We start from the raw sequence: 21937 nt of genomic DNA on the forward strand, positions 1-21937 counted from the left end.
CACATAAAACACCAAATCAATATGAAATACATTTATTTAAATCTGTCAAAGAAACACACATATTACTTTAAAATGAAATCAAAAGCCAGCCAGACACATTTTGCTTGAAATACTCAAAAAAACAGTGGAACAATGACGAACTGAAGTAAAATATCTTGAGACATCAAGACTTATTGATTTAACTTGGCAATTGAAGTGTCAAGACTGACTATTGATTATTGGTTTGCGGTTATCAGTGGAGAAGTCATCTGTGCATTATAGACTGGATTTCATTCTTCCCCTGCTCAGGCACAAAACGGTTATGATATTATTTACCTGGCTGAGCCACAGCATACCGCAAAATACAGAAAAATATATATAATAATGAAAATATACTAAAATTTTATTTTCTGAATAAGATGTGATGTCATTTTGATAGTAAAGAACATAAAGGTAGTTACAGAACTGGCTTTAGTACTCTATATCTTTATCTTAAAGATACACTAAACCAAGTATCTTGATTGAATTTGCCACGGTTTCTCTAAATCAAAAGAATTAAGCATACTATGGAAAACATGAAATCTGTGATCTTCAGAAAACAAATTACTCAGGAAAAAATTAACGGTTAACTTTCTGATAAACAAACACACAACTTCTCTGCACAAATGATTAGTAAGAGTCCAAACATGATGAACAATAAAACATGGTTGATTTACAAATATTAACATGTTTTGAAATGTCCCCATCATCTCTACAGGAATTAAGTCCTAAACCCTCTCCCAGACTGTATACCCCCCCTTGCCATGTCAGATCCTCTTCCAGGCACACAAAATGTAGAATCTCCTTTGGAAAGCAACAGTACTCAAAGGGAGGATGGAGGGCTGACACATTTAAATATTTTAAAGAAGTAAAGGCAGAGGCTGCATCTCTCTTCATCTGTCAAGTCTGATTTTAGTTCAGGAGTCTGTTGAGTTCTGCCTTATTGATTGCTTGGCCAATAATTGTAGAGAGAAACGGGAATGTTGGCCAACCGGGTAACAGTTCTTCATTTCGGCATTCTGAAAGAGAGAGAAAATATATTTACGCCAAACTCATCCCAAACAAAATCTGCTTATTAAAAGTCTTTAAATTAACATCATTTTTGCCTCCAGTCCAATAAATCGAGAATTACAGAATTGTGGCATGAGTCATTTAATGGGAAATGGCTCCAAAGTTGCACTTAATCAAAGCATAAACCACAGCCAACGGCTAAGAAGAACAAACATTTTGCATCTGAATGGGAAGAAATAACTCTTCAATATCAACAGATGGCTGTAGTTGGCCGACACACAACAATATCCGGACATTGGCAGGCTGTTGTGTGTCATAGCTTTTAAAAGACTCAATACAGTACAAAAACAAGCTCCATGACAACACATACAGTTTTTTCTGAATTGCAGGAATTCTACAGTTCCAGCAGGGGGTTGTATTATACTAATGCTGCAGCAATATGTTCAATTCTACAACGACATCAACCCTTTTACAGACAGTGTGAAAAACACTTTTGCGTTTGCAAACCATTTTGAAACAGTTATACATCAAAGATTTCAGTGTACCCTTCCATCAACTTGAGGTGAAATTATGTGTCAATAAATTGTTTTTTAACAACATTAATCAGAAGTTTATTGTTTTTCACACCAAAAACCCACGGTGGTGCTGAGGGGAGATGATGAAAAGATAATATTCTGCAGTGAACCACTACCACAACCTGCAGTGCTGCACAGATTGAAACTTCATCATCCCTTTTCTTTCCTTTCTATTCCACAAATATCTTTCGTATGTAGATGTCTAACACTTTTTTAATATCACAAAAATGTGCACAATGATCATTGATAAAATGGGCATTTAATTGCATGTCAAGAAATCAGTATTGATCACCTGGCTCAGAGCTGCTGCAGTGATGTTCTGCATGTGTGTTACAGAAGGGTGCAGTTTGACTTCTTTTTCGCTCTCTTCTTTTCCACCGGCGTCTTTCTGTTTATCTGTCTCACCAGATCATAAAAGATCTGATACACACAAAAACAATACTTCTATTAGATAACTGCCATTATATACTCAATGTGTTTACATTCTTAACTTGCTTTATAAGAAGTGGGTGAAGTGGAACCTACCTCATTGACGTTGATCTTTGATTTGGCAGAAGATTCTAGAAAGGCACAATTACACCACTGACGGGCAAGATTCTGACCCTGCTCTTTCCCGACCACTCTCTCATCCTCTAAATCACACTTATTTCCAACCAGGATCATTGGCACCTAGAGAGAGAGAGAGAGAGAGCTTTTTTATAATGGGTTAAAAAGACTGGGTGTAGACTGTCAGCATAAAGTAACAGCAATAACAAAAACATTGTTTTTTTTTTAAGAGAACTGAGAGCATTTACAGAAACGTGGTAGACCATTAACTTTAAATAACCTGTTGTGCTCTTTTTAAGTTGTGTTGAATGCTAAAGTGTAATATTCACTTCTGCAAATTTTATATATATTGTAACCTTTTCAAAATCCTCTCACTTACCTCCACAAATGCAGGGAAAGGCTGACCCAATTTTGTAATATTCAATGTGGACATTAATGTACATAGGGTTACAGGTCTAGTATTCTCCTATGCTAGCTTGTCCAACATTATTCAAAAGAAAGTAAAACGAGTTTGTTTTTATAGCACAACATCCTCTGAAATTCAAAGTAACTCACATCCTCTGTATCCTTGACCCTGAGAATCTGCTCGCGTAGATCCTGCAGATCATTGAAGGTAGACTGTGCTGTGATGGAGTAAACCAGAGCGAAACCCTGACCATTCTTCATGTACAGGTCCCTCATGGCTGTGAACTGCTCCTGTTGGCAAACAATCAATAATCTATTGAGTTCACATGAACATTCAAGCAACTAATTGAAAACGTTCATGCAGCATTTTTAACTCACTGTGCCTGCAGTGTCCAAGATTTCTAGCATACATTGCTGCCCATCTACCTCAACTTGCTAAAAGTAAAAGAGAGCAGGTTAATCATGTATTATTAATAACGGTATAGTGAATTTATCACTGTATCTTTACTTTAAGATCAGTTTAATCACATGTTTATGATTTATGTGTAATACACAGTTACTTGCCTTTCTATACGAGTCTTCTATTGTTGGGTCATATTTTTCAACAAATATTCCCTGTACAAACTGGACGGTCTGTAAGAAAGAGCCAAAAGCATTATCACGACTAACTCAAACCAAACACATATTTATAATGTAACAGAACACTTGAGTTATATTTTTGATGGCTGATATATATTTCTAGACAGCAGTGTTACAACAAGAGATGTCTATGTAACAATCTATGTAAAAATGTTATAATTGGCCAAAAACAGACCTGGAAATGTTCTTACCAATAAACTTATTCTCTGTAAGTGTTCACACATAGTTATAACTCATAATTTACTGGTAATGTTACAACTTTCCATTTACCAGAAAAAAATGATTTACAGGTATTTGTGAAAATGTCAACTTTTTGCTTCGAGCTGAACTTACCAGTGCAGACTTCCCCACACCCCCGGAGCCCAGGACCACAAGCTTATATTCACGCATGGTGGGTCTCTCTTCTGAGGCCTGTGTGATTAAATCATAACACATTCAACATTTATCAATGCACTAACAAGTCTGAGGCATCCAACAGGTTCCTACCACACAAAATGTTCCAGAAGAATAAATGTAATAACACTCTTATTGTATCTCATTTAGAAACCACATCTAGTATATCCAACCAGATTTGCAAGGCTTTAGAGACCGTTTCAGATCATTTACTTTAAATTCCAGAGTGATCAAAGATGTGAAAGCATCCAAACTATGAAACAAACAGCTTATCTAATGGATGCAGACCAAAGTTATGCTAAGTTAATGCACAATTGCATTCAGCCTGGAACAATTGGAATCTGTAAAAAGAGGCAAAGGCAGGACATCTAAAATCTTGAACAAAGTGAAGCAATCTTGTGCCTTATGTATAGTTTAAAACTAACAAATGTCATCATCGTTTGATCATCATTGTTACTTGTCAGTTACTAGCAGGCCAGGCAGCACGTTAAACAAAACAGTATGTTTTTGGTGTGTTAAGAGACAGTAAATATTTAAAACAAATATCTCTTTCAGATCCTTAAATGCTGATGAATACATGTAACAGAACACACATATTATCCATATGTCTGAATATCAAACTGTTTGTCTAACTCCACTCGCTACCAAAATAGACGAGATAAACACTTATCAAAACATTAGCCATATAACACAGTAGACTTGAAACTCAATATATTGACTCACATGCAGCCCTAAACCTAAATTATCATTCTGTATAAACTCTACAGTTAAATTTATCAAATCACAAAAGAAAACATTTACAGTTATGCATTTGGCAGGCACTTTTATCCAAAGGTACTGTGCCTTCAAGGTATATTTTCATAAGAATGATGGTTCCCCTTGCATTTTTAATAAAAGACTGTAGTTGAAATTTTATTAAAAAAAGTTCAATACAGCAAAACATCAGTTTAATTGCAACAGGTTCATATTTTATCTGAATAAGAAAAACATGTTACAAAGACTTGACATTTTTAAACATGACCATAGAAGAAACCCCCATAATGCATCACTACAAATATAAAACCTTGCCGCTGGAGACAATAATAAAACTATTACTAGTGTAAGTGAGATTCTTGTCTTGTCAATTTTCTAACTAAAGATGTAACGTTTGGGCTAGGACGCATTCAGTTACATTTAGGCCTTTCGTCACAGGGTTCATGACATATGAATGATATAAAAAAGACGAAGCATTATATTGAAAGCTGCATTGTTGATAACAAATAGCAAACAAACACATATGTGACCCTGGACAACAAAACCAGTCATATGGGTACATTTTTCGAAGTTGAGATAACCTGAACGCTGATTAAATAAGATTTCTATTGATGTATGAGGTGTTAGAAAAGGACAATATCTGACTGAGATACAACCGTTTAAAACTCTAGAATATGAGAGTGCCAAAAAATCTAAATTGTTAAATCAGGGGCACTGCGGCGGGCCATCCACTCAAGTTTTTATATATTTTAGGAAGGAAATTCACAAAATATCTTCAAGGAACAGGATCTTTACTTAATATCCTAATGATTTTTGGCATAAAAGAAAAATCAATAATTTTGACCCATACAATGTATTTTTGACTACTTAAGACTGGTATTGTGATCCAGTGTCACATTATTTAAATATTGCACATAGCAAAACTGTAAAGTGATTCCCATCTGAATTAGCCTTTCCCAGAAATATGTTGAATAAACACAATTCCAGGTCAGTTAACGTTATCAAGTGTTTGACACAGATGGCCAAAAAGGCCCAATAAAGATCGGTGTACCCTTTGTGACACATTTCTGACACCACCAGCTGTCAGTACTAACGTTAAAACTACAGAAAGAAAAAATACTGCATGACGTTACGTGATTTTGGTCACTTGACGAATGAGAATATTAAGGTGTGTACACTAGAAGTTCACATGTTCATTAAAACGCTATAAACATACATTTACGCGTTAACGTGATCGTATGCACAAGGCAACTTTATTAATATGGTATATAAAATGTTTACCCGTAAACAGCACGGCAAGTGTGTTTAGTCGTCTCCTTATAAACAAACACGAGGCCTGTAAAAGCAGCGGTGTTTCCTGAGCAGTTCGCAGAAAGGGGGGCTGCTGCGCGCTTTTTATTCTGCATGGATGCACGGTGTGAGTGCTAACCGGCTACATACCGGCCTTAGGCTATTCAGCTAGCGCTAGCATGTATGCAGGGCTAATACGAACGTTTATGTTTACCACCCTTTCCTGAAAATCCAGGGTTTGATATATCAATTGTTATTTTAGAGTTCACTGGCTGTTTACTCACCTTGTCCCGCCACTCCACCGCGCGATCCGACTCCGGTGTCGCGGATGCAAACGTCACTCTAGTGGGCGCACGTGCAGTTACAAACAGGTTAAAGGGCCGATGGGAACGAAATGGGATTTTATTTATTACTCATGGACAGCTTTATTGGCGTCGAAGTGAGATAAAGCATATTCTCGAGCAACTTACTCATTTATACAGCACACAAACTCACAAATGTATAATATGAAGATTATAATATATAGCCATAGCCTACATAACGTTATATCGTATATATAAGAAGTGGGCTGAACGTTTTCTGTGGAAAAACTGTCTACGAAACTCACAGTAAGTGCGATAGTGTGCAGATCAAAATAGGATCAAAAGGAGGTTGTTATATGAATAGATTTGTGCATGAACATTAGCACCGTTTTTCACACTGAGTACAGGGCAGACACTCTGCAACAGGTGTCAAAACCAAACGGGAAACAGAGCAACAAAAACGACGAGTTGATATTTATAATATTTCACAAGACTAACGCTTTGACAACAAAATTACATCTATTTAAGTCATGCAAATACAACAAGTTAAGTGGAAAGGGTCGTTTTTTATTACAACCAAATATAGAAAAGAATCATGGATGCATTGTCACATTGCCTCCATAGCAGCTTAAGTAAAAAAACATAACATATGTATTTATTTTATTAAATTACAGTTCACCCTGAGTTTTCAAAGTACTGCACAGTAGAATAAATTAAAGACGAATGAACTCTTTTAGGTGCATCAACCAAACTATACAATATAATAGTTTCATCATCTTCTACAGCCTATAGAGGAAAAAGCAAGAGAGAGATGGTACATAATACATATACGTATCAGAACATGAATGTAGCCGGTTAAAAATTGTATACCTGTTTGTGGTTTGATGCATCTTGAACTGCCTTTCCATTTTCGTCTGGGTGTTTAAAAGAGAAGACAATTGTGTATAAGCATTGCCTGTTAAGCTAAAATGACAAAGAACCGTGTGCTGTGTATTCACTGTCCTGCGACTTCAAATAACTCATACAGAGCGATGCACCTTCTGGTAATAGTGTTATTTTAGTTTGAAGGGGTTTGTCAGTTACAACAATTGTCTGTTGCACTTTTACAATAAACACTTGTTTGTGATTGTACCTTTACACTTTGATTTTGATCTCCGGTTGAAGCACACCAAAGCCACTAGACCCAAGAACACCAGCAGTATGAAAACCCCTGCCCAAACCACACTCATTTTGACTGCTGTAAAAAAACGATCAACACCACAGTGTTACAAACCTGACAAGCTTCATACATGAGTGTTATGAGTAAACTAGCACAAACATTATTTAGAGGAAAAAACACTGTATACAACATTAAAAAATCTTAATGATAATTAGTTTAAAACCCTAACCTTAATTAAATTTAAAATTTCACGATTGGGCTATTGTTGATAACTGGTCAGATAGAACGATGTGTGTTTAAAAGAGAGATAGGCAATTCAGAATATATTTCTAAACATATTGTTGAGCAAGCAAACAGAAGCATAAAAAAAATATATATACACAATATATAGGGTGTCTAAAAAGAATCCTACCAGAATTTGTTTCTACATATTCAGTCTGTGCTTTGGAATTTGTAGAGTGGAATGTTGGGGGTGAGCTTGAACTGTCTGACAGAGATACAGATGCAGTACAAGATTGGAGATTCACAGATTTACAGAACATCAATTGTAAAGAGAGGCAGAAAGCAGTTGTACCAAATATGAGATTACCAAAACACTGTTTTTCTATAAAACTGTTCTTACTTAAACAACATGTCATTGTATAACTAAAGTGGGATTTTCTTAACTCTAAACCATGGATCTGCCAAAGTTGAACATTGCAAATAGATTTATTTTATTGTTTCCTAAATTATTGAAATTGGATGGTTTTACCTGCAGAGGAGTCTGTTTTCATCCATGTTGACACTGTGTCTTTAGGTGTGTCTGTGGAGCTGAATGAAGAAGCTGGAGCTGGAATAACCAAAGAAAAAGATTTACAGAACATACATGAATGAATTTATTCATAAAGAGCATATTCAACTTTACTGAATGTTGAGAATTTATATTTCAATTATCGAAACAGGAACACAAACATGTATATGCATTATGTATGTATGTATAATATGTTTATTTCCATTTTGCATAGATACCCACCTTTAACAGACAGCTTTACTTTAATTTGTTTGTCGCCAAACCATTTATCAATTCCACAGTAATAAACACCAGAGTCATTGAGTGTTAGATGTCTGATGGTTACAGCAAAGGTTTTGGAATTCAAAGTGAAGACCACAGAATATCTTCCAGCTGAGACGACCAGATCAGTCTTTTCAGTTTGAATCAAAACATTCTTAGAAGCACACGGATCACGGCAAAAGTACTTTGGTGTAGATGTGTATTCATCTGGAACAGGACATCTGATATCCACAGTTTGTCCTACTGTTCTCTCATAATCATTTCCAGACTTCATCAACACACCACTGAAAACTACAGACAAACAGTTTTAAAAATGAATAAGCATAACAAGAATAGAAATGATAGGAAAATTAATACTAATAGATGTTACCTATGAATAGGCACACAATCTTCATTAGAGATGCTATTCTTCCTAATACAACTCAAGAAAGAAAATCCATATGAACGTTTCTTAAGAATATAACGTCTAAGCACATTTAATACAAATAATATACATCATGTCATTTCAAAATCTACTCACACTCTTAAATTTCTGCTTCATCTGCTGACAGAAGAACTGTGTAGGAAGCCCCACCCAGAAAAGGGAGGACTCGTGCATGTGCACCAAAATATATCAGCTGTCGTTATACTCAAAATCTATCTGTGCAAAATAACAGTATATTTGGTATTACATCTTTGGTAATAATAATGTATGCGCAGGTATGCCGATGAAGTAGAAACTAAAAGAGAAATAATCTGCTTTAATAATCTCAAACAAACAGCGGCATTGAGAAAGGAAACCAAGCAGATATGTACTTTATTAATAGTGGAACAAAGAATCAGAAACAAAACACAACCGGGGACTGTAAAGTACACAAGCATTTGTGTGGTTACACTCTCAACTCAGTCTGTTCCTGAAATACATCACTGCCATTGATCTGCTAGTGTCAACGCAGTTTGTTGCAAAATTCTTATGTTTAAATCACACTTAAAGAGATACGTAACAAATAACTATCATTTACAGTACATTTCATAAATTAGTATTTGCTTCTAAGTTTTAACTGACCTTTGTGATTTTATTAGTAAAAACAAAACCAAAACTACAAGTCACCTTGTCAAAAATAAGGAGAAGAACCCATGATGCAGTTTGACTGAGGTGAAAACTAATTTATACAAATTTATATATATATATATATATATATATATATGATATATTAAAAGTAAATATGATATTTTATTTAATTTCACGGTTGTGTTAATAAATATTTTTAACTTGTAGTTTTTGAAACTCCCACATCATTGGCAGGTGTGACAAAAAGTTATTTTGGCCTATGCAAACATACAATAGATCCTATCTTACATCTTCTGCCCACAACCTGGTTTAGCTGTTGTAATTATTTGCAAACCTTTAACGTTAACCTGTAACGTCCTCATCTTTGTCTCTTTCACAAGGATGAGTTCAGCATCAAACTATTTTTTGTCATTTTAAATTCGGTGGCTTCTATTTACACCACAAATATTGAAATCCAAGCCAGATAAAAAAATATTTATTGTTCTTCACAGTTAAGAGACACTGGGGGATACTACAAGCCTCAGAGTTATACATTCATAGCTCAAAGCATGGCATGGAAAATGAGCAAATGCACATGATCTGGAACAATTGAGTCACAATCAGCCCCATGTGTCCAGAGCATGCAGCGTGCAGTTTTGCGTCTTTCAACACTTTGACCACAAGCACCATGAATGCTCTGCAGCAGACTGTTCTGTAATATCCTCACTTTATATTTGTTGCAGTGATGACTGAATAAAAACTGTTCATATCATCATGAGGTGCAGGACTACAGTTTTGCACTGTTGAATAGATTAAAGATGCATTATCTTTTACTGGGCAACCAACCACAGAATGGTCTGTCAGTGATTCATCATAGAGGTGATAGACGTGTCCTACAGTCTAAAAGAGACAAAGAAAATGACAGTTATGAAATGCACACAGCTTTCTTTTAACTCAGTGATGAGAGCATTGCACTAGCAATGCCAAGGTCATGGGTTCAATCCAAGGGAATGCAGATGCTTATGAAACAAATTTTATAATGGTATATAAGTCGCTTTGGATAAAATGTCTAACAAATGTGTAAATGTAAAGAATTAAGTACTTTTCATGTAAATAATATTAAGTTGTCCTCTAGAATCTTACTTTCTAAATGATAATACAACAAAGCAAGTTCTAGTTTATTCGATAATATTGGGTATCAGTACCTGGTTGATATCTGGAAGATTTGGAACTGGATTTTCAGGAAAGGAAGGGGTCACAGCTGGAAAATGTCAATCAACAAATAAGTAGAACTCATTTAAAGTGTCTTAAAGAGCAATAAAGATCTAAAGAGTAAAAAGCAAGAATCAATTATTAATTATAATTGAATAAATTATTAACTAGAATTATCCTTTAATACCTGTTAGTCATAGCAATTTATGTATTTATTATTTAAAATAGACATGTTGGTGTAGTTCTTGTTAATGCATCTCTGTGTCCAAACTCACATTCAGACTTTGTATGTGATCTTCTCTTGTAGAGTAACACCAAGGTCACAAGAAACCAGAAAACCAGCAGCCACAGAACAACTATGCACACAACACTCACATCGACTGCTATTAAAAGAAAATATTTTTATAAGACAGACTAGTAAAAAGATAATATTGTTGAGCAAGCAAACAGGAGCATAAACAAAATATATACACACAAAATATACTTTGTCTAAAAAAATCCTACCAGAATTTGTTTTTACATAATCAGTCTGTGCTTTGGAATTTGTAGAGTGGACTGTTGGGGGTGAGCTTGAACTGTCTGACAGAGATACAGATGCAGTACAAGATTGGAGATTCACAGATTTACAGAACATCAATTGTAAAGAGAGGCAGAAAGCAGTTGTACCAAATTTAAGATTACCCAAAACACTGATTTTCTATAAAACATTTTGACTGTTCTTACTTAAACAACATTTCAGTGTATTACTAATGTGGGAAGTCAAAACCATAGAACTGCCAAAGTTGACCATTGTCAGATTTATTTTATTGTTTTCCTAAATTATTGAAATTGGATGGTTTTACCTGCAGAGGAGTCTGTTTTCATCCTTGTTGACACTGTGTATTGAGGCGTGTCTGTGGAGCTGAATGAAGAAGCTGGAGCTGGAATAACCACAGAAAAAGATTTACAGAATATACATGATTGAATAAAGATAATAAAGAGCTTATTCAACTTTACTGAATGTTGAGAATTTATATTTCAATTATCGAAACAGGAACAGAAACATGTATATGCATTATGTATGTATGAGTAATATGTTTATTTCCATTTTACATAGATGCCCACCTTTAACAGACAGCTTTACTTTAATTTGTTTGTCGGCAAACCATTTATCAATTCCACAGTAATAAACACCAGAGTCTTTGAGTGTTAGATGTCTGATGGTTACGGCGAAGGTTTTGGCATTCACAGTGAAGACCACAGAATATCTTCCAGCTGAGACGACCAGATCAGTCTTTTCAGTTTGAATCAAAACATTCTTAGAAGCACACGGATCACGGCAAAAGTACTTTGGTGTATTTGTGTATTCATCTGGAACAGGACATCTGATATCCACAGTTTGTCCTACTGTTCCCTCATAATCATTTCCAGACTTCATCAACACACCACTAAAAGCTAAAGCAAAAAACAGTTAATCTTCAATATTTGCACCAAAACATTTTACCTTCAAAATGTATCAAATTGAAAACATGCAGAGAAAAATATTTACCAATATAAAGATTCAAAATCCTCAGATGGGTTTTCATCTTCCTAATACTCCACATCCTCTTTAAACAAACAACAGCATAACACAATACAATGCAGTAAATCTACTTACTTCCTTTAATTATAATGAGAGATGAACACAACTGGAGAGAGATAGAGAGAGAGAGAGAGAGAGAGAGAGAGAGAGGGGAGGGGATTGTGACTGCACAGCAGATTTTGGTTCAGGAAGGAAATAAAGCTGGTTTGCAGCAGTGAAGCTGATACAAATACAAGTATATATTTAAAGTCACGATGACATAAAAAAGGACAAGTCTAATTTTCTACACAGTGTTGCAATATATTATCAATTATTTATCTGTGCGCCGCATTATTACTTTTCATTGGCACTGCTAAACTTTAATCAAAAACATTGAAGGTGGGGTGCCAGCTGTTGTACAAATGCTTCATCTAGGCTACGACTTCTACAAGTTGTTGAATAAAGCAAAAATTGATGTTGACATTACTTATTGAGTGTTTATGCTGCATGTTCTTTCCTATCTTTGCATCATCCACAATGTCTTCATATGGCATAAAGATAATGATCAACTTGTTTTAAATGAAAAGCATGTGTTTTGTTTTCAGTTTGTTGTGCATATTGATTTTTCTGCCCCCTTGTGGTTAAAGACATCTTATCAAGAGACCCCATAGAGACAGATCGCATTTAGGCCATGACTACACCAGGGGAAAACAATCAGACCCTCTCTGTTGACTTAATTGTCATTTCTAACTTATAACAAAAACAGAACAATGCCTAAGAGCTGCTGTGTGGCAATGTGTACAGTAAACAAGCTAAAACACTAAGTTTTTATAAGTTTCTGAACCGTAAAAGCCAGAAATTACAAGGAAATTAAAATTCATAGTCAATGGAGAGGGAAGGATTTTTTCCCCCTCCGTTGGATGAGGTTTTTAGATTATGACAAGTGTCGCTCTGTCTATCCAACACAAATAAAAACAGTTAAAGGTCCAGTTTATGAAATTAAGTGGCATCTAGCGGTAAGGATGCGAAGCATTACTGTGGATAACACGGGATTAAGATGTCATCTTGTTTTCGCTTCTTCCCCGAAGAAGACAACAAACCAGGGAGAAATACATCTAGTATCTGTCAACTTCAGAAACGGCAATACAATACTTTTTAAGTGACATCTTGTTTATTAAAATGTTTATCACAATTAAAAACTGATGCAAATTACAATCTTTCAAATTGCTACAAAAAACATCTTAATCTTGTTTGTAGAATATAGGAATAATGTAACAAATGCTTGTCATGGATTTGATATCTTATTTTAATGAGAGATAGCTTCAGAAAAGCAGTGTGTTGCATTAAAAAAACTAATCACAAGGTCAAACAAACCTCCTGATAAAAATGAACACATCATTACATATATATTCATTATGACAGACTGTAAATCCCAAGATCTCATCTAGATCCAAAACAGTGTCTTTGTGTCATAAAACTCAACCTCACTGAATTACTGTCAGTCCAAGAAAAATAAATCACACTCAGCTGGTTAAGTGGACAACTTGGTGTATCCCACCTTAGATATTTAGATGAACAACAATGATTTTCAAGATAATGGGTCTCTTAAGGTTCCAGGGTATTCCAAGGGCATATGCTATTTCAGACGCTTGGGGATCTCAACCTGAGAGAGACAAAAAAGAATGTGTATCAAAAAAATGGAAAACACAAATATCACTTTGTGCTATCTTAAAATTAGACTTAACATCTGATTTCAGACCCCTCATTCGTAACCTTACTTCTAAATTTTCCAGTAAGTGTTAAAGACAGTAATGACTTATAAACAATCTGATATTGACTGTGGCTGATGTCAGTACCTGGTTGATATCTGGAAGATTTGGAACTGGATTTTCAGGAAAGGAAGGGGTCACAGCTGGAAAATGTCAATCAACAAATAAGTAGAACTCATTTAAAGTGTCTTAAAGAGCAATAAAGATCTAAAGAGTAAAAAGCAAGAATCAATTATTAATTATAATTGAATAAATTATTAACTAGAATTATCCTTTAATACCTGTTAGTCATAGCAATTTATGTATTTATTATTTAAAATAGACATGTTGGTGTAGTTCTTGTTAATGCATCTCTGTGTCCAAACTCACATTCAGACTTTGTATGTGATCTTCTCTTGTAGAGTAACACCAAGGTCACAAGAAACCAGAAAACCAGCAGCCACAGAACAACTATGCACACAACACTCACATCGACTGCTATTAAAAGAAAATATTTTTATAAGACAGACTAGTAAAAAGATAATATTGTTGAGCAAGCAAACAGGAGCATAAACAAAATATATACACACAAAATATACTTTGTCTAAAAAAATCCTACCAGAATTTGTTTTTACATAATCAGTCTGTGCTTTGGAATTTGTAGAGTGGACTGTTGGGGGTGAGCTTGAACTGTCTGACAGAGATACAGATGCAGTACAAGATTGGAGATTCACAGATTTACAGAACATCAATTGTAAAGAGAGGCAGAAAGCAGTTGTACCAAATTTAAGATTACCCAAAACACTGATTTTCTATAAAACATTTTGACTGTTCTTACTTAAACAACATTTCAGTGTATTACTAATGTGGGAAGTCAAAACCATAGAACTGCCAAAGTTGACCATTGTCAGATTTATTTTATTGTTTTCCTAAATTATTGAAATTGGATGGTTTTACCTGCAGAGGAGTCTGTTTTCATCCTTGTTGACACTGTGTATTGAGGCGTGTCTGTGGAGCTGAATGAAGAAGCTGGAGCTGGAATAACCACAGAAAAAGATTTACAGAATATACATGATTGAATAAAGATAATAAAGAGCTTATTCAACTTTACTGAATGTTGAGAATTTATATTTCAATTATCGAAACAGGAACAGAAACATGTATATGCATTATGTATGTATGAGTAATATGTTTATTTCCATTTTACATAGATGCCCACCTTTAACAGACAGCTTTACTTTAATTTGTTTGTCGGCAAACCATTTATCAATTCCACAGTAATAAACACCAGAGTCTTTGAGTGTTAGATGTCTGATGGTTACGGCGAAGGTTTTGGCATTCACAGTGAAGACCACAGAATATCTTCCAGCTGAGACGACCAGATCAGTCTTTTCAGTTTGAATCAAAACATTCTTAGAAGCACACGGATCACGGCAAAAGTACTTTGGTGTATTTGTGTATTCATCTGGAACAGGACATCTGATATCCACAGTTTGTCCTACTGTTCCCTCATAATCATTTCCAGACTTCATCAACACACCACTAAAAGCTAAAGCAAAAAACAGTTAATCTTCAATATTTGCACCAAAACATTTTACCTTCAAAATGTATCAAATTGAAAACATGCAGAGAAAAATATTTACCAATATAAAGATTCAAAATCCTCAGATGGGTTTTCATCTTCCTAATACTCCACATCCTCTTTAAACAAACAACAGCATAACACAATACAATGCAGTAAATCTACTTACTTCCTTTAATTATAATGAGAGATGAACACAACTGGAGAGAGATAGAGAGAGAGAGAGAGAGAGAGAGAGAGAGAGGGGAGGGGATTGTGACTGCACAGCAGATTTTGGTTCAGGAAGGAAATAAAGCTGGTTTGCAGCAGTGAAGCTGATACAAATACAAGTATATATTTAAAGTCACGATGACATAAAAAAGGACAAGTCTAATTTTCTACACAGTGTTGCAATATATTATCAATTATTTATCTGTGCGCCGCATTATTACTTTTCATTGGCACTGCTAAACTTTAATCAAAAACATTGAAGGTGGGGTGCCAGCTGTTGTACAAATGCTTCATCTAGGCTACGACTTCTACAAGTTGTTGAATAAAGCAAAAATTGATGTTGACATTACTTATTGAGTGTTTATGCTGCATGTTCTTTCCTATCTTTGCATCATCCACAATGTCTTCATATGGCATAAAGATAATGATCAACTTGTTTTAAATGAAAAGCATGTGTTTTGTTTTCAGTTTGTTGTGCATATTGATTTTTCTGCCCCCTTGTGGTTAAAGACATCTTATCAAGAGACCCCATAGAGACAGATCGCATTTAGGCCATGACTACACCAGGGGAAAACAATCAGACCCTCTCTGTTGACTTAATTGTCATTTCTAACTTATAACAAAAACAGAACAATGCCTAAGAGCTGCTGTGTGGCAATGTGTACAGTAAACAAGCTAAAACACTAAGTTTTTATAAGTTTCTGAACCGTAAAAGCCAGAAATTACAAGGAAATTAAAATTCATAGTCAATGGAGAGGGAAGGATTTTTTCCCCCTCCGTTGGATGAGGTTTTTAGATTATGACAAGTGTCGCTCTGTCTATCCAACACAAATAAAAACAGTTAAAGGTCCAGTTTATGAAATTAAGTGGCATCTAGCGGTAAGGATGCGAAGCATTACTGTGGATAACACGGGATTAAGATGTCATCTTGTTTTCGCTTCTTCCCCGAAGAAGACAACAAACCAGGGAGAAATACATCTAGTATCTGTCAACTTCAGAAACGGCAATACAATACTTTTTAAGTGACATCTTGTTTATTAAAATGTTTATCACAATTAAAAACTGATGCAAATTACAATCTTTCAAATTGCTACAAAAAACATCTTAATCTTGTTTGTAGAATATAGGAATAATGTAACAAATGCTTGTCATGGATTTGATATCTTATTTTAATGAGAGATAGCTTCAGAAAAGCAGTGTGTTGCATTAAAAAAACTAATCACAAGGTCAAACAAACCTCCTGATAAAAATGAACACATCATTACATATATATTCATTATGACAGACTGTAAATCCCAAGATCTCATCTAGATCCAAAACAGTGTCTTTGTGTCATAAAACTCAACCTCACTGAATTACTGTCAGTCCAAGAAAAATAAATCACACTCAGCTGGTTAAGTGGACAACTTGGTGTATCCCACCTTAGATATTTAGATGAACAACAATGATTTTCAAGATAATGGGTCTCTTAAGGTTCCAGGGTATTCCAAGGGCATATGCTATTTCAGACGCTTGGGGATCTCAACCTGAGAGAGACAAAAAAGAATGTGTATCAAAAAAATGGAAAACACAAATATCACTTTGTGCTATCTTAAAATTAGACTTAACATCTGATTTCAGACCCCTCATTCTTCTAAATTTTCCAGTAAGTGTTAAAGACAGTAATGACTTATAAACAATCTGATATTGACTGTGGCTGATGTGATCTTTTACCTTTTTGAGAGTGTTCATGCCGCAGTTTCTGATAGAGTCCAGCAGCTGATCTCTAGAGTTCCTCTCTTTGTGTCTGACAGTTGTACCACTGTCCTGTCTCCTCTGAGAGATGGGATTCAATGACCTCTTCAAGGCCTGGACGTCTAAAGCTGGTCCGGGAGGTGGTGGAGGGGGGACATGTCTACTTCCTGTTGGCCCTTCCTTCTTCCTCGTCACTTCAGAGGAAAGCGGTTTAGGTGGAGACTTCGCGGATGGCGCTTTTGTAGTTTGCTGAACAGAGGTTAATTTAGACATCGCAGCAAATTTTGAGCTTTTCTTCTCACTGTGGGAGATTGACGTTAACATTTTTGGCTTATCATGCAAGCTCTTCTTATCTTCACTTGGGGCTTTGTGAGAGGAGTCGCTGTCCTGTCTGGAGACTTTCTTCGCCTCTAGCCGTTCTTGCCGCTTCCTGTCCATGTTTCGGCTCAAGATGTTCGTCATGGTCATCCTGGGACCGGCCAGCTCAAAGTGATATCCCAGCTTCACTAGAGAAGAGTTGTCACGCAACACTTTGGTCATCTCCATCTCCGTCTTCCCTCCGCAGATGTGTCTCTGGTTATGAAATCTCAGCTCCTTGAGCGTTTTGTTGAGCTGGAGAGAGTTGATAATGGACAAGATGCCTTTGCCTGTTAAATGGTTGGAGTCGAGATTGATGCAAGTCAGGGTGGAGTTATCACGTAGGGTTTTAGCAATGGCGAAAGCAACGTGATCGTCCGCTCTGGTGTTGGCGAGGGAGAAGGTTTTGATGTGAGTGTTGCTACGAAGACCTTCTGCAAACTGTCTCAGAGTGTCTGTCTTTATGGCATCTGAATTATTGACGTTGACCTCGGTTAGTTCAGGGTCGTCACTGCGAACTTGTTCCAGAAGGTCATCAAACATGCTAGAGCCAGTGTCACTGTCCATATCAGCATCTTCACTTAAAGACTCTTCATCATCTGTTACTGAACAGTCTTCACTCTTCGAGACATTATGGTTGGAATTTGTAGATATCTTCTTGTTTGTGTTATCTGACTGTTTGACTTGTTCTTTTGATTTGTCAAACATCTTTTCTTCTTTCTTTGATTCGCTCTCTTTCTGAGATCTGGATAACTTTCTCTGTGTAAGATGTTTATCATCATCCTTTATTTTGCTCTTCTCCTCTGTTTCTTTTTGGTTCATCCAGTCTCTTGCTCTGCTGTTTTTTTGCTCCTCTAGTGCTTTGGTTCTGCTTTCTTCTCTTTTCTTGATATCCGCCTTGTTGTCTTTTTCTTTAAGGTTCTCATTGTCTTTATCCTGCAGTTTGGAGACGAACCCTCTAATTTTTGAGTTCTCGCTCCCCTTTCTTTCTTCCTTCTTCTCCTGTTCTTTCTTCTCCTCTTTTTTATCTTGCAGTTTGGAAATAAGCTCCAGAGTCTTGCTGGTTCCCCTCTCTTTTCTAGAACCTTCTCTTTCTTTCAGTTCTGATCCACCCACTGTCTTTTCATCTTTTTCTTTCTCCTCTCTTTCCGTGTTCTTCTCTTTTTTGTCAGAAGGATCTTTGGAGACATTATCTGTTTGTCTTGCTTTCTCATTGTCGTTGTTTTCAGTGGGTGGTTCACTTGCAGCTTTTCGGCTCTCTGAGTCGGGAGGGTCGCAGCTCTGTGACCTGGAAAACTCTCTGCTCCTCATCCGATGGAGTCGATCTCTCCTTCGGCCCTCCCCTCTTGTGTCTCCCTTTGACATACAACACAGAAGAGACACATCAGTTGCTTGTACGGTCCATAAGAAAATTGTAACGATTAGATTTTCTTATTTTAAGAAACTTACAAACTTATTTCAAAGGAGACAAGCAGGAAACTTGTACTTGGTCTCCATTTAATCGCATCGCTGTCTCTGATTGATTATTGTGCCTGAATATTGCATTTCTCTTTTCATTACAGCTGTGATCTAATGTTTGGCATTTTAATAATAATGTTGACATTTACTTTCATTTTGATGTAATTAATTATAAAGAACAACATTGTCCTTTAAATAATAGCGACATGAAAGGAAACGTACTGTGTGTAGAATGATTACAGGCAATCGCTGCAGCCAGCTGAATCTAGTGAGTTATTTTTAGTGTCCATTAAGAGGCAATGAGCATGCTCTGTAGATTTGTGTGCTATTGTTTTAAGAAGTCTTAAAACTCTCAGATGTGCCCTTATAAGGCAGCAAAGGGAGGAACACATTCAGGTCTGGAATGCCACCCTTAACAGTTCCAAAGCATCTGACTCGCTCCAAAGCTTCGCTGAGGCTCAGTTTAAAGAAAACAGATTCACAAATCGCTTGAATAAATTACAGCACTTACTGAGTACTGCAAAACACGCAGGACATACATTTTTTTCATGGCTGAATAAATGTGGGAGTGACAATATTTTTAATGCTGCAAGAAAGCCAGATATCAGATAGAATCAGATATGCGAATGCCAAACATGATGTTGCACCTGCAAAAACTTCGCAATGGAATCAGAAATGCCCTTTGTATGGATGCACTGATACTCTTATGTCCTACAAACCACTGATAAACATCAAAGATAAACTGCAAACTGTGAACCGATGTTTAAAAGGGCGACAATGTTACTTGGCAACTTGGTGTGTGTTCTGTTGCCTGCTGAACATATTTCTAACAAACACAGTGTCTCAGTAGAGTTTAAATGTAGTTTAAGGCCCCTTGAGTGTGTATCACATTACTAGAACTTCATTAGCACCTGTTTAATCCTGTTAAACACAACTACTACTTTTTAACTAGCAATAGAAACTGACCATCTGTTCTGCTCTGTTATCTGAACACTCCAGCTTTCCTGCTAACTCTCAAAGTGCCCTGTTTTATATTAATTTTAGATTTGTTTGGGAAAGTGTACGTCAAAGGTTTTAATCATAAGAGTGGTATTATAATTTTTAAGTTTACATTGGGCTCAAACAAATAATAATAATAGAAATAAACTTCCAGCCACCAACGGGAAATAATATTGTGTTTATACCAGCAAGCAGTAAACAAAGCATTATGCTGAAAGTTGATTAAAGGGATAGTTCACCCACAAATCATCTTTTACTAACCAAAATGTCATCGCAAACATGTATGACTTTCCCCACTAAAAAAGATATTTCAACATCATGACTTCAGTTGTATTGACACAAAACCACTGAGACATTTCTCAAGATATCTTCTTTTTTGTTCCCCAGAAGAAACAGTCATTTACAGGTTTTGAATGACATGAGGGTAAATCAACGGCAAAATTTTCATTTAGTGGTGTAATATCCCTTTAAGACTTTTGGATAAGGAAAATTATAAACACAGCTTTCATTTTTTTACTCATGCAAAAACATCCCAAATAAGGGTTTACGCACAGGACTGCACTTGTATTTATAGATATCAAATTGTGCTTTTACATTTTTGGGGTTAAAGCAGCTTTCATGCAGACTTGGCACAGTATGTCCAGCACAGAAAAAACCTCCAAGCAACAGGGTCCATCAGTGCTGATGTTGACATTATGGGGTCCCTCAGTGGCCAACGTGCCTGCAGCAAACCAGGAGTTGATATGTCCAACCATGACATGTCAGTAATGCAGACCACACTGAATTACAGGAATCTCAGTGTGCATGATGGACCTAAATAATGCATTCAGTGTGTCCACAGGTCTGTATAAACATTTCACAATATGATCAGTATCTAAACAGCAACAAATACAACCAATGATGAATTCGCCTCCATGTTCAACCTTTTGAAGTTTTACTGATAAATAAGGGATACAAATCTATTAGGGTGTGCTATTTGCAAATCTGACAAATTACAGGCATAGTTCAACCAAAAATGAAAATGATTTCACCATTTACTACAGAATACAAAGTTTAAAAGACTTTGGTATCCAAACAACTTCCCTTAAGACATAAATTCATTTTAGGCGTAATCTACGTCTTTGTTTGGAAACATCTTATGAACACCCTAAGTAAACATCAACTCGCAGTATTGGAGTTATTAATATATCAATAAAAAGAAAGTATATTAAGTATAACATTAATACATAAATGCAATTGTTTTCAACCGAAATATTTAAAAGGTCAATTAAATGCATCAGTGATTGAGTGTGTTATGAATTGGAGCATATCACCTCTACGCTCAGCTCTCTGCGGATCAATCTCTTGGTCTGCCGCTCGCAGTAGTCCAGCATGGCCCCTCTATCATACCCTCTGGACGGCACTTTGTCCGTCTGGTTCCGCTGACGGAGCCCCACCGGTACATGCGGGTCCGGGTCGATGTACACGAGCTCCTGCTCTAGCTCCTCTACCTCCTCCGGCGAGAGAGTCGCGAGGAGCAGCTCCGTGTCCGAATCATCGCTCCCCTGTTCTCCTGAGAGAGACATCACTAGAAATATATACTAAGTTTGGTTTGGTTGAGGAAAATCCAGCTGACTAAACTCGAAGAGTGGCCGTTTCCTTCACGATTATAAGTTCATGATGAACGGAGCACAGAGGGTCTCGCTCTCCGAGCTCAATTTAAGCTCGTGCGCCAGGACGCATTCCGCACGCTTCTTCATATCTGCGTGACTAAATACAGTCTGAGCGCGTGCACGAATGTACACACTGATAAAAGTGAATAGTGGAAAAGGAGGAACTTAAACAAAGTTTTCTGTTTTGTGTTACGGTTATGATAAATGCTGGACAAAAGAGTTTGGAAAAACAAAAATTGATGATTATGCAATAGAAGACAGTAAAGCCACTTG

At 36.2% G+C, this 21937-nt stretch overlaps 5 protein-coding genes across 10 annotated transcripts; all 5 read right to left on the minus strand.

Moving 5' to 3' along the window:
- Window positions 1-16: 16 nt before the first annotated feature.
- On the minus strand, window positions 17-6060 carry rap1aa (RAP1A, member of RAS oncogene family a). Its single transcript, XM_056772346.1, has 8 exons — window positions 5915-6060; window positions 3528-3605; window positions 3120-3188; window positions 2934-2990; window positions 2706-2846; window positions 2130-2273; window positions 1897-2024; window positions 17-1037 (listed from the first exon to the last, which is right to left on the minus strand). The coding sequence occupies exons 2-7, from the start codon at window positions 3582-3584 to the stop codon at window positions 1935-1937; spliced, it is 558 nt and encodes a 185-aa protein (XP_056628324.1). The 5' UTR covers window positions 3585-3605; window positions 5915-6060; the 3' UTR covers window positions 17-1037; window positions 1897-1934.
- Window positions 6061-6498: 438 nt separating this feature from the next.
- On the minus strand, window positions 6499-8724 carry LOC130439796 (CMRF35-like molecule 5). Of its 3 annotated transcripts, none has more exons than XM_056772343.1 (7): window positions 8663-8724; window positions 8104-8433; window positions 7843-7920; window positions 7504-7578; window positions 7065-7169; window positions 6803-6846; window positions 6499-6718 (listed from the first exon to the last, which is right to left on the minus strand). In XM_056772343.1, exons 2-7 carry the CDS (start codon window positions 8414-8416, stop codon window positions 6608-6610), a joined length of 726 nt encoding a protein of 241 aa, XP_056628321.1. In that variant the 5' UTR covers window positions 8417-8433; window positions 8663-8724; the 3' UTR covers window positions 6499-6607. The 3 variants fall into 3 exon arrangements, with proteins under 3 accessions (XP_056628321.1, XP_056628320.1, XP_056628319.1); XM_056772342.1 differs by having other exon boundaries at window positions 7065-7166; window positions 8513-8667; XM_056772341.1 differs by having other exon boundaries at window positions 8513-8667.
- A 927-nt stretch (window positions 8725-9651) lies between these two features.
- On the minus strand, window positions 9652-12058 carry LOC130407000 (protein CD300H-like). 3 transcript variants are annotated; one of them, XM_056729618.1, is made up of 7 exons: window positions 11913-12058; window positions 11489-11818; window positions 11227-11304; window positions 10889-10963; window positions 10660-10764; window positions 10378-10433; window positions 9652-10072 (listed from the first exon to the last, which is right to left on the minus strand). In XM_056729618.1, exons 1-7 carry the CDS (start codon window positions 11965-11967, stop codon window positions 9896-9898), a joined length of 876 nt encoding a protein of 291 aa, XP_056585596.1. In that variant the 5' UTR covers window positions 11968-12058; the 3' UTR covers window positions 9652-9895. The 3 variants fall into 3 exon arrangements, with proteins under 3 accessions (XP_056585596.1, XP_056585593.1, XP_056585597.1); XM_056729615.1 differs by having other exon boundaries at window positions 10660-10767; XM_056729619.1 differs by lacking the exon at window positions 10889-10963 and having other exon boundaries at window positions 10660-10767.
- Window positions 12059-13091: 1033 nt separating this feature from the next.
- On the minus strand, window positions 13092-15461 carry LOC130407041 (protein CD300H-like). 2 transcript variants are annotated; one of them, XM_056729678.1, is made up of 7 exons: window positions 15316-15461; window positions 14892-15221; window positions 14630-14707; window positions 14292-14366; window positions 14063-14170; window positions 13781-13836; window positions 13092-13587 (listed from the first exon to the last, which is right to left on the minus strand). In XM_056729678.1, exons 1-7 carry the CDS (start codon window positions 15368-15370, stop codon window positions 13561-13563), a joined length of 729 nt encoding a protein of 242 aa, XP_056585656.1. In that variant the 5' UTR covers window positions 15371-15461; the 3' UTR covers window positions 13092-13560. The 2 variants fall into 2 exon arrangements, with proteins under 2 accessions (XP_056585656.1, XP_056585657.1); XM_056729679.1 differs by lacking the exon at window positions 14292-14366.
- A 1154-nt stretch (window positions 15462-16615) lies between these two features.
- Window positions 16616-21867, minus strand: LOC130439740 (leiomodin-1). The gene is made up of 3 exons (XM_056772250.1): window positions 21326-21867; window positions 17178-18911; window positions 16616-16990 (listed from the first exon to the last, which is right to left on the minus strand). The coding sequence occupies exons 1-3, from the start codon at window positions 21575-21577 to the stop codon at window positions 16964-16966; spliced, it is 2013 nt and encodes a 670-aa protein (XP_056628228.1). The 5' UTR covers window positions 21578-21867; the 3' UTR covers window positions 16616-16963.
- Window positions 21868-21937: the final 70 nt, after the last annotated feature.

This window comes from Triplophysa dalaica, chromosome 18 (assembly GCF_015846415.1).
Source record: "Triplophysa dalaica isolate WHDGS20190420 chromosome 18, ASM1584641v1, whole genome shotgun sequence".
NCBI classification, from domain to species: Eukaryota; Metazoa; Chordata; class Actinopteri; order Cypriniformes; family Nemacheilidae; genus Triplophysa; species Triplophysa dalaica.